The following is a 12,016-nucleotide window of genomic DNA, read 5'->3' as shown; positions in this document are numbered from 1 at the left end:
CTTCACTCTACTTGATTGCAAATAATAGTGCACCGAAATGGAATTATGTCTAAAAAAAATGAATATGCATAAGAAAAAAATTTTGAGGGTCCATAATGTTAATTTATATTGGTTATTATTTTTAGTTAATAGCTCAACACTTTTAGTTTAATATAGTTTAGTATCATATTTTTAATTAGTCAATCATTTTAAGTATTGTTAATTAACTGACAGGTAATAATAAATTATGCTGATTCTATAGCATTGTTTATTAAAAAAAGTTAGAGTCGAGTGATGTTGCAAGATTTTAGCTTATCTTTTTAACAAATTTTGGATTAAGGGGTACTCGATTAATTCTATGGAGCTTCTAACTTTACTTTCTAATTACTTCATTTGGAAACATCTTTGTGGATTACATTGTGGAGTTGATTACCTTAGTTACATGCATGATGAATTTATAGTGATTTTGACATTCAAATTAACATAAGTATCAATGTAATTCGATGTACTTTAGTTTATGTAATTTTTCATGGTTCTTCATGTCATGTACATTTCACTTAGTCACTTACACTTTCAACACATTTCAACATCTATTATAGTAAAGACTCAATTAGTAGTAATGAATATATAGTATATATATAATATAATATAATATATGCAATAACATAGTTTCTCCAACATTATCAATAATACATGCATGATCCTTTCCTGTGTCTAGTTGTGATCAAACAAAAAGTTATTGTTGCTTAATACAAGCTCTTTAGTCTCATCTATTCCATAATTATCCAATGGATTTTCTTCCAACAAGGTACTACTTTGTTTCTCTGTCCCCACATTACCCCTGCCACCATTAAAATGCATAAACTTTTGTGCATCTTCTACCCCACTATAGTGGTAATTATTATGATTATTATTTGCAACTATATGGTCCACAAAGGTACCATAATCATAGTAATAATCATCACCACAATATCCAACTTGTTCAGCTGGTTCTTGGTGATAATTCTGATGATCAATGGTGTTATTATCCATATAAGATTCTTGTTGTTGAGATTGAAAGATGATAGAATCAGAAGAAGTAGAAGAACTACTATTGGCATTGAGGATAAGATCACTTGATGATGAGTAAGAAATAATGGGCTCATGAGGGTGGTAGTAATAATAAGTGTCATTATTATTATTAGTGGCGGTTGTGTTTGATATGAATGGTGGAGGAGATGAAGGAGAAGGAGAATGTTGTGTTGATGATGAATTTTGGAGGATGGACAAAAGGGTAATTTGGGGATGAGGCTTATTATTATTATTAGGGTCCATCATAATTGGCATCATCTTTTTCTTAAGCTTGGTATTCCAATAGTTCTTGATGTCATTGTCTGTCCTTCCTGGCAACTGAGATGCTATTATTGACCATCTGCACTTGTAATTTATTTGTATTAGCATTTGTTTTTGTGTCAATGCAATGAGTTTCAAGATGAGAAACATATAACTTACCAAAATACAGAACTTATAATAGGTGATTACTTACTCAAAAATGTTTTTATGTAAAGTCGATAATTGAAATAATTAAATAATTTAATATATTTGACTGACTTATTAAATATAAATATATATTTATGTATTAGTTATTATCATCTTCATATAAACATATTTTCGTACGATTCACTTTCATATTACTAGATCTAAGTTTAATTAGCAACGAATTAAAAAATTCATGTATATATGTTTTAAAAGCCGTTTTTGTTTCTTATAAAATTAGCAATTTGTGATTTTGACTTGGATAAAAAATTTTATTTTTAAAAAGAAGAGTTTAAAAATTAATAATTTTTTTACTTTTTTTCGATAAGTCAAGTATTATGCTTAAAGGGTGACGAATAAAATATAAAATTTTATAAAAAAAATTAATTATAACCAAATTCTTAAAAATGATGAGATTGAGTGAGTCTAACTCAACCCCAAAAATTAACTTATTATAAAATAAAAAATATTTCATACTTATAAATTATATAAAAAATATTATTCTTAAAAAATATGAGATTTGTAATACATCTAAACTCTAATATCACAAAACTATATATTTTATCTAATAAATTTGTTTATATAACATATATTAATTAAGATCAACTTGGATTAAATACTTAAGCGCAGTGAATCTTAATTGATAAGTTATATATTGTACAAGAAGAATTAAAATACAAACCAATTTCACTTTCTAAAATCTTTTTTTATTCGATCCTATTTAAAAAGAAAGGTAGCCAAAACCATTATTTTTAAAAAAGTTGTATAATCTTTAGATTTTGAAGGAATAATTTTTAAAATGTTTATATGTGCAATTTTATTATTATAATTATTATTGACCATTAGCTTTTGTTGTTACTTTAATTTTAATTTCTAGAAAATTGCCCCCGTGTCCTTTAATTTCTTGAATTGGAAACTATATGATGCATTATTATTATTTATGGAAGTGTATGTCTAAAATCTAAGGTAGTTATTAATTAGTATATATATGGAAGTGGAAACATTAAGTGGAATAATGGAGAATAATAACAATAATATATATACCTGCTTCCAATACTGGCAAAGAGATAGCAGATCATTCTATCTTCATCTTCAGAAAACTCTCCATGCTTAATATTGGGTCTAAGATAATTAAGCCATCTAAGTCTACAACTTTTCCCACATCTTTTCAAACCTACAACAACACATAATTAAATTGATTATTCACATACATAAATCTAATTAAAAACACAAGAAAAAAAGAATAATATACAAGTAAAATATAAAACTAATTAAGAACCTTGAAAATTGAAAGAGATTAATATTATTACTATTATGACTCATTTGTTCACACACTACTTATTAGTAAAAGATAGAGATATAATAATTTATATATTTTTTTTATTAGCTCAATTTTTCGAATAAATAATTTTATAATATATTATTAAAACTTTTATAACAAAAAACTTTAGAAATTTGATCTTTAATATCTAAAAAAAAAAAGAAATTTAAAATAAAACAAATAAAAATATACGATCACACTTCAAGTCTGCTAAAGAAGAGTTCATGAAAAAACATATTAAAAATACGGAAATATTTGGTAATCAAAGAAAATCAACCAAAAACAGCCATAACTTGCCTTATTTAGTATTCATTAATTGTTACGATAATTAATTAATGATAAATAAGGCAAGTTCTAGCTGTTTTTTTTTATAAGTTAAGCTTTTAAAATAAGTATAGTTAGTAAGAAAAACTAAGCTAACTGAAACTCATGTAATTTTAAGTAAATTTAAATACTAAATTTCAATAATAAAAAACTCAACATATGAGATCTAAACTAGTAACTTATAAATGTTTATGGCTAAACTCGAGATCTTAATTATAATTACCAGCTTTTTGTGGGAGAGAAATCCAGTTTCCTCCAGTTCCATGTTTGTGAATGTACTCTTTGAGCTTTGCATCTTCTTCAGGACTCCATGGACCTTTCTTTACATTTGCCTTGTCACAACATGGAGCTCTTCCCATATCTTCTCTTCTAGATTATTTGTGCTTTAATTTATTTTTGAGACTCTCATATCAAATTCTCTTAAACACATATGCTTTTGATGAAAACCTTGAGAAAAGTACAAAGGCTATCTTGTCATCAAGAAATAATGGATTAATGAGTAGTAGAGCTATATATATTTATTAGATAGGTGTATTAATTAGGTCTTTAATATATAATATTATTATTTTAGTAAGATATATAATCGGACAAAACTTTGAAAGGTGGTTCACCAACAAGGAAAAAAAGTTAAAATAGTTATTCATAGAAAATATATGTACAACATAAGTCAATGTGAATAATTGATATCACTATTTTATATAAGAGTAATGATTAGGAGTTTTAGTTTATTTTTTAGTTATTTTCCAATATTTAAAGCAGTAGAAAATTTAAATAAATATGTAATTATTCTAAAAAATAAAAAGATAAAAATAAAAAATTCTCTTTATTTAAAAATTAAAAAAGATAATTAAGAAGTCAAGTTAGGGTTTTCAATTATTTTAATATTCTAAAAACATATTTTAATAGCCTAATAATATAAATTAAAAGATTTAATTTTTTTAATATATTCAATACATTAAAAATATAAAAATTATATTTTTCCATAAATTTTAATAAAATAGACACATGTTATCAAGATATATATATAAAAATAAATATAGGGGCCCTTTTGGAAGGGAAGTCTAACCTTCTATTGCACCTAAAAGTATCCAAAGTCTGCTTCCAAGTTTTAACTTTCATAGAATATAGAACTCGTTGGAAATGATGGTACAGTAATTAATAATGCTACACATTTTCAACGTATTGACAAATTGCCATTAAATAAGGCAAAATGTATTTTCATTTTTCAACATTATATTATTCATCTTATAGTATTCAATTTACTATCACAATTTAATGTCATCTCTATTTTAATGTAGTTAGTAATAAATAGCTACTCTATAATATCTTACTCTTGTAATACTATTATTATCGAGTTGGGGCCAATTAATTAGATTTAGATCTTCTAAAATTTGAATTTTATTTTAGAGAGTAAAGTGTGATCTTTTATTCTTGAATAGTTTCTCTTTCATATTTATTCTTAGTCCCACCTATGAAATAAATAGTAAAAATCACACTTTATTCTCTAAAGTAAAATTCAAACTTTAGATAATTCAAATTCAATCCTAATTAATTATATTATAAGATGTTTATTTTAGGTACTCTTTTTCAATCATATTGTGATAATATTTTGACCTATTGTTAAATCTTAGGTTTTCATTTTAGGAGCACCGACCTTTCAAATATTAACCTCTACATATATGAATGATTAGTCATCTATCATTTTATTTGAAATTCTCCCAAATCGTAAGTCAAAGTTTATAACCGACGTGGTGTTATTAATGCCTCAAGTTGAAAATCTTAAGTTGGAGTTTTTTTTATGATTTTTCAATTTTCGACTAAAACATCAACTTCATTTTGACTAGGTTATATACATTAGTTACTATGTTATTTGTAGAGTAAAATTAATTATTAGTATAAAATATATATTAAAATATAAAAAATATATTAAAAAAATTAAATAATATATATATTTATATACAAATATATTATAATTAATTTTAATAGTTAATTTTAGTGTATAAATAATATTTTTATACCTCAACATGTGTACGATTCATTTTCAACGATATTTTCCGATCAAGAACATGTGATACTTGCAAATTGTTTTAGAAGTTCAACTTAGAAGGAAAAATTTATGAATAATACTCCAAATAAAATGATAAATTAGTGCATTTTTTTAAATTTAAAACAATTTAATCCTCAACCATATTAACTTTTTACAGAAAAATTAAACACAAATTTGACACACTTTAAATAATATTAAGATTTAGTTTATCTAAAAGATAAGTGACCAATTTGACAAATTTTTTTGTTAGTGAATAATTTTTTTAAAACAAAATTATTGATTAGAGATGAATTTAGAATATCACTCAAAATTAAATTATACGAAAAAGTATAAGGAACTAATTTTTAGTTAGCTAATATTAATAAATTTTAGTGTTTAGGTTTATAATTAAAAATTAAAAATTATATATATATATATATATATATATATATAAATGACATTTATACTTTGGCCTACACTTAAACTTTTCTATTTGGTATTAAAAAATTATATAATTCTTTTTGTATAATATATATTATAAATTAAAGAAAAGCAATATCATATCAGTAATGGTGTTTATTTTTTTTGTAATTTGCAGTAGTTTATAATCGCCGCAAATATCGATTTCCAACAATTTTTCAACAGACATTTTTAGCATGGGAGTATTAATTTTTGCAATGATTTACAGAAACTACTGATATAACTGTCGCTGTTAAAATATTTTGCATCAAATTATATAGCAACGGTTTTAAACCATTGTGATTAAAAACTAATTTACTTTGAATAAAAAATGGTTTAGAGAGAGAGAGAGAGAGGAAATTTCATTATTTTTTAACCTAATAATTTGATCAAGTTTCATCGATAATTTTATACGTAAAATTCACTGGTTTTTTAAATACATTTACAAGAATACTCAAGCTCTATTTTATTTTGGAAAAAACAAACTCTCAAATCAACAAAACATTATTGCTACTTTACATATACTCAACTAAAGGGAAGAACCACTGAAATTGCTCGTTTTAGATGAAGGAAAATGCATACAATAAATTATTCTGAATGGAAATGCATAGAATAAAGCACTAATTGACCCACACACAAAAAAGTAGGTTCACGAGTCTTGGATCAGAAAAGTAGTATCTTATCATCACAACAATCTCTAGGTGTTTTTCTCCATTGTGTTAATGTGTTATATTGGATTCTTCATTCATAATAATTTGAAAAAACAAAAATTAAAAGGAGGAACCACGAATCAAAAGTTATTTTTGATGGTGCATATTATTATTGCCATAAGGTGGGGACGTGTTGCAAACAAGATTCTCATTTTAAGCATATATAATTCTAAGCGTGTTATTAGTTTTATAATTTTATTTAGATATTTATCTCTTCCAACACTTTAATCAATTATTAGATAGATAAATTACATGAATAATGAATGAGCACATTTTTTTTTCTCTATCAACATATGCTTTTGGGAATTTTATTAAAACTTCTTGGGCCATGAAGATTTCTTTTGTGCTGGATTATAAGTAATGCATATTAAAGTTGGGCCATAGTGTAGAAATGAACCTACCCTAAACCTATTTATTTGGGCTAGGCCCAAAATCAAGTGTTGAGCCTAACAAGCCCAACAGGTTAGTCTTCATGTGATGCAATACAAACAAAAAGGGTGTCACGTCCAAAAAAAAAAATAAAGAGTTAATAAAAACTTCAGAAGTCTATCTCTTAATTTTGTCATTAATTTATTCTATAAAAAATTAATAAAAATATTATATATAAATAAAATTTAATTATCATATATTTGTGAATAAAAAGGTATATTATTTAATTTATTTTTAATATATATTTTATAATGACTAATTTGACTATTGGTGTTGTGTATATATAATTATATATATAATATGCTTGAATATTGATATATCAAGCTAAATGTAGCCGTAGAAAATTAGTCGTAATAGACCAAAATAATGCCAAAATTACATTTTATTGGACCCAAAATAAAAATGTATAAGAATAAAACAAAAATAACGGCATCTGTTATATGTGTTGAGGTGCAAGAATAACGAAGTGTTGAAGGCATGGACAAAAGAATGATGATGATTGATGAGAAATTGAGAACAGGCACAGTGGCAGTATTGTAAATAAATAGAAAAAAGTAGTGTGTGTGTGAAGCGTGATTCATCATCATCTTCTTCATCCGTTGTGTGTCCGTTTCTTGTTCAACTCAGAACTCAGAACTCAGAACTCATAACTCAGAAGAAGAGGAAATGGCGACACTTCCCTTCTTCCCTTCCTTAATTCCTTCTTCTTCTTCTTCTTCTTCTTCTTCTTCTTCTAACAACCTTCACCTACTTCATCATTCCTCAACTGCACACTTTCACCTTCACGCTTCTTCTTCTTCTTCTTCGGTTTCTGCTACTACGAAGCACAACACTAAAACCACAAGGTTTCTTTCTAATATTCTTTATTCATGCTTTCGGTGACAATTACTCAACAAGATTAGCTTTCTTATCGATTCAATTCTTCTTTCTTTCTTTCTTTCTTTCTTTCTTTCTTTCAGGACTCGCAGGAGAAGTCGGAGGCTCAAAACCGACGCCGAGATCTGCAACGATATCCGAGAGTTCCTCGCCTCCGTTGGCCTTCCACACCACCATGTTCCCTCCACCAAGGAGCTCCTCAGCCACGGAAGGTTACCGAATATATATTCTTCTCTTTTCTTTTTCTAACTTCTTGAAAAAGAACAAGAACAGGAACTCAAGAATGAACTCACCAGCTGAAATTTTCAGTACTCAGTTGCTTAACTGTCACTGTTATAGAAATGTCATCTTGCATGTTGCTATGTTGCGCTTCTGCACTCTTAGTTTAGATTATATGTTAAACTTAATTAGGCTTGCTAGTCAAATTGGTTGAGATCTAGTAAGGTTACAGATTAACTTGATTACTATTGTTCATTAGCCTTTGATGCATCAACTTTAGTGTTTTTGGTTTTCTTTTGTATAAGTTTTCGAGCCGTTGTGTTTATAGGAACGACCTGGCAAACATTGTCAGACGGAGGGGACATAAACAAATTGAGGAGCTTCTCACGAGTTCATTCAATGCCAATCTTGATTCCGAAACCTCTGTCGATGAGAGACCGGATTCTGCTGATGATTGCCGAGGTCTATTGACAGGTCAATTACATTTCTTCTTTGTGAATTGAATTGACTCTTTCCTTAATCATAACTGATCACTTGATAGTTGATATATTTTACAATTTAAAGGTCAGAATGGGAATGTGGACAATTTGGTTGATGATGTAACGCCATCAACTGAAGTTTATTCCGGGAATAATTCTGGTAGTTTGGACATTGATTCGACTAAAAGTTTAGATGAATGTACTTCCACCCCTGTAGAATCCTCTGCAAATCCAATGATGGATAATGGCATTAGTGAGCTGACAGATCACATTGAAGTGGTCGACCCTGTAGAGGAGGGTTATTTCTACCACGCTGAAGTGGCTGTTTCAGATAATGATTTCAGTAGTTCAAGGGAAGGCCTTTCTGCTAACTTCAATAATCAAAGTTCCATCATGCCTCTAGAAATTTCTGGTGAACAACCATTTGGGTCAGAGTATTCTGAAAATTCGGAGAGTGAGCATAGTTTAGTGGGAAAAACAGTTGGAGACATAAACTTACCCTCCCCAGTTCTTTCCATGGAAAACCATTACAGTAGTTCATTTAATGATTCCGAGACTGTTGACACTGAAGAGTACACGTGTGAATTAGAAGCTTTAGATGACAGCAATAACAATACTGCTGAAGATGTTCCCTCATTCTTTGAAGTTTCTACTATGGAAAACCTATCTGTTGAGAACCAAGGTGATTCAGCTCATTCTTCTGGGAGCAGTTCCATAAATGTAGACTCTTTGGCCAACTTGTCTTTGGAGGAAAAGGCTGCAAATTTTATTCAGAATGGAGATTTAGATCCAGTTGAAGGTAATTCTAATATGTAGGTTATATCTTGGTCATCAGCGTTAGTTTATATTGGACCAATTAAGTTGAAGAATCATTTCTATCTTCAGTACAAATTTTATGAACAATATTCTTTTGTTGAATTTGGACAACATGTGAATCTTCTTGTTTGATTCTTATATCACATCTCTGCTGTTGATATGCCCCTAGGTATCCTTCCACCTGAAGACAATAATTCTATGGCACATAATGGGAGCTCATTGACATCCCAGCATGTTGTTCGATCTGGAACATCGAATCAGCTCTTTGGGTTAGTATATGGATGCTCATTGCCAACTAGGATTGTGGGAAGTTAACTGGCTTTTACATTTTATTTAAGCCCTTTTGTTCCCTTGCATGCAATTATACATAGGGATGAGCAGATGCAGCATGTGGATCTAACTACAAATTCTGATGAAGATTTGGATGCTGAGGTCTTTTTGCTCCTACAGTGTTTATGAATTCTTTATTGATTGCCAGCCTTTTGTAGTCTCACTTGTTTTCTTCCATATGTTTGCCACACAGGTTTCAAACGTGCCAAATCAAAGCGAGATAAACTATCTCAAGTTCATGCTGGTAGTAATTGTAAACTTGTTTTATAGTTTACATTTGTATATGTCTTGGGAGTTCTATCCCCCTCCCCCCCCCCCCCCCCCAAAAAAATATGCTTAAGAATAGTTGTAGCTATAACTTACCATGTTATTTTTTTCTTTTCGTTTTCTATTGCATAGTATCAGAAGGAGTTGGAGCTGTCTCGGCTGAAGGAACAGATCCAGAAGGAAAAGGTAGATGAGCTATTTCCGAGAACCATGCTAAAAGATATGTTTTTCTCTTTTAAGTTTGGATCAAGCTTGTTCTTTGGCTGGGCTTCTGTTACTATCACATTTGAAGTATTATTATTATTTTCTTCTAGTAAAAAAAAGTTGTTTCTTAATGGGTTTGAAATTAAGTTTACATCAGGCCAAGTTGTGTATCTCAAATCATACAACATTCTAGATTCTACTTGTTTTGTTGAAGTACTAACAAGATCTTAGCTTGCTAAGCAGCTGAACTATGTGTGGAACTTATTATCATATGGATGTAAAACAAATCATGTTTCCCAGATCTACTTTTTAAGTGGAAGGGAAATATTGATAATACAAGTGATTTCTAGATTTCTGCACCACTCTCTTCAATTTTTAGGAGTTACTGTATCCATTACTCACTCAGCAGCATGTTACTTTTGCTTTCAGCTTGCTTTGTCTGTCCTACAAACCAAGGCAGAGGCAGAAATTGACAAAGCCAGAAAAGTTATATCTGAAAAAGATGCAGAGTTACACGATGCTGAAGAAAGTCTTACGGGTCTCAAAGAGGTATTGCATCTGCACGGTTCATGATTTTTAATATACAAATATTTGGAGCATCTCGTCTCCTCTTGGTGTACTGTTTAGCTTGTACATGTTAACAGTGTTCACTATGAATAATATTAGAAAATTGGAGAGTATTAATTGGGAAATTATAAATTGTTCCCTAAACTCATGGTTGTAAACAAAGTCTTAAGGAGCACAACATAAGACCACTGGATCCCCGGTATTGGTGTAATTAAAATTTATGTACCTTTGGCACTGTTTTCCATTATATTTCCAGGTTCAGCTCGAGTTCTGTGGCGATGCTGAGGTTGTGGAGGTTGCCGGTAGCTTCAATGGTTGGCATCACCGAATCAAACTGGATCCTCACCCGTTGGCTAGTGCCGTAGACTATGGTGGATCAAGGTTCTAAAGATTTCAGTGATACAGATGTCTTGTGCTAATGCTCAGTTCTAAATTAGAATGTTCAACTAGTTACTATTAACCCCAATTACCGATTTATTTTCCATCATCCAATAATAATTTTCTTGTTGATTGCATAGTTTGTTGATTTGCATACCTTCATCCTATAACAATATATTATAACATCATTAAACTGTTTCTAAAATGTATTTATATGTGCTGCTCATTGTATAATATGCAGGAAAACACGTTTTTGGTCAACAACGCTGTGGCTTTATCCTGGCGTGTATGAGGTGAGTGCATCATCTACTAGTGTTTTGACATCTGTCTTTTTATTCACATCAGGGTTAGTTGCATTACTTCTAGTAGGAGCATTTCTTGATGGTACCATATTTATCGTTACATAACCTATTTTTTGTTGCAGATAAAATTTGTTGTTGATGGCCACTGGAGATTAGATCCTCAACGGGAGTCTGTATCAAGAGGTCACATATGCAACAACATTCTAAGAGTAGATAAATGAAGCATTTTAGCTGGTCACAAAAGCTACATGTATATACAAAAAGGTACGATCAAGACATGTATATACATGTCTGAACTTTAATACTGCAGTTGTTTCTGAAATTGGTAGTGCCCTAACACATTATAGTGGACTGTTGTAGGGTACATAAAATGAAGACACTCTTTGCTGTGAATTTCTGAACAATCACTGACAGCAATATGGACAAAAGGGGGACACAACTGACAAGCATGCGAATGAGCAGAGAATTTTGATCGTGTATCTTAATACATACTAGCTAAACGCAGTTTGTACATTCACTTTAGGTCTATTAGAAAGATTAAGACATCACATCATCGCGGACTATGCATGAATTTCTTAGGAACTAGGTTTAGTTTGGAAGAGTCTTGGCTCCAATTTTATGCGCCATCGTCATTGTATCAGACTATCAATCAATTAGAAGAAAATGTAGCTTCCTTTTCTTTTTAATCCTACTTTTCCTTCAGTTATGTTTTGTTTTTTTAAGTCTTTAAAACCACCCATGAAGACAGGTTAAAAAAGTTAATTTTGCCGAGCTCTGTAAATTTAACATATGATCTCTGTTCTTGATACCTGGAC

General features: G+C 29.6%; 2 protein-coding genes across 3 annotated transcripts; one reads left to right on the top strand and one right to left on the bottom strand.

Moving 5' to 3' along the window:
• Positions 1-645: 645 nt before the first annotated feature.
• On the bottom strand, positions 646-3,629 carry RAX2 (Duplicated homeodomain-like superfamily protein). The gene is made up of 3 exons (XM_016329358.3): positions 3,363-3,629; positions 2,539-2,668; positions 646-1,390 (listed from the first exon to the last, which is right to left on the bottom strand). The coding sequence occupies exons 1-3, from the start codon at positions 3,496-3,498 to the stop codon at positions 694-696; spliced, it is 963 nt and encodes a 320-aa protein (XP_016184844.1). The 5' UTR covers positions 3,499-3,629; the 3' UTR covers positions 646-693.
• A 3,581-nt stretch (positions 3,630-7,210) lies between these two features.
• On the top strand, positions 7,211-11,887 carry LOC107628072 (5'-AMP-activated protein kinase-like protein). Of its 2 annotated transcripts, XM_021116745.2 has the most exons (13): positions 7,211-7,608; positions 7,723-7,851; positions 8,187-8,332; positions 8,423-9,136; positions 9,323-9,422; positions 9,525-9,585; positions 9,677-9,727; positions 9,883-9,936; positions 10,384-10,503; positions 10,778-10,902; positions 11,141-11,192; positions 11,324-11,465; positions 11,562-11,887. In XM_021116745.2, exons 1-12 carry the CDS (start codon positions 7,430-7,432, stop codon positions 11,420-11,422), a joined length of 1,830 nt encoding a protein of 609 aa, XP_020972404.1. In that variant the 5' UTR covers positions 7,211-7,429; the 3' UTR covers positions 11,423-11,465; positions 11,562-11,887. The 2 variants fall into 2 exon arrangements, 1 of the variants encoding a protein (XP_020972404.1); XR_015905040.1 differs by lacking the exon at positions 10,778-10,902.
• Positions 11,888-12,016: the final 129 nt, after the last annotated feature.

This window comes from Arachis ipaensis, chromosome B2 (assembly GCF_059453495.1).
Source record: "Arachis ipaensis isolate K30076 ecotype BB chromosome B2, ASM5945349v1, whole genome shotgun sequence".
NCBI classification, from domain to species: domain Eukaryota; kingdom Viridiplantae; phylum Streptophyta; class Magnoliopsida; order Fabales; family Fabaceae; genus Arachis; species Arachis ipaensis.
Note: the sequence above shows the minus strand (reverse complement) of the source record. Positions and strands in the feature narration are given on the sequence as shown.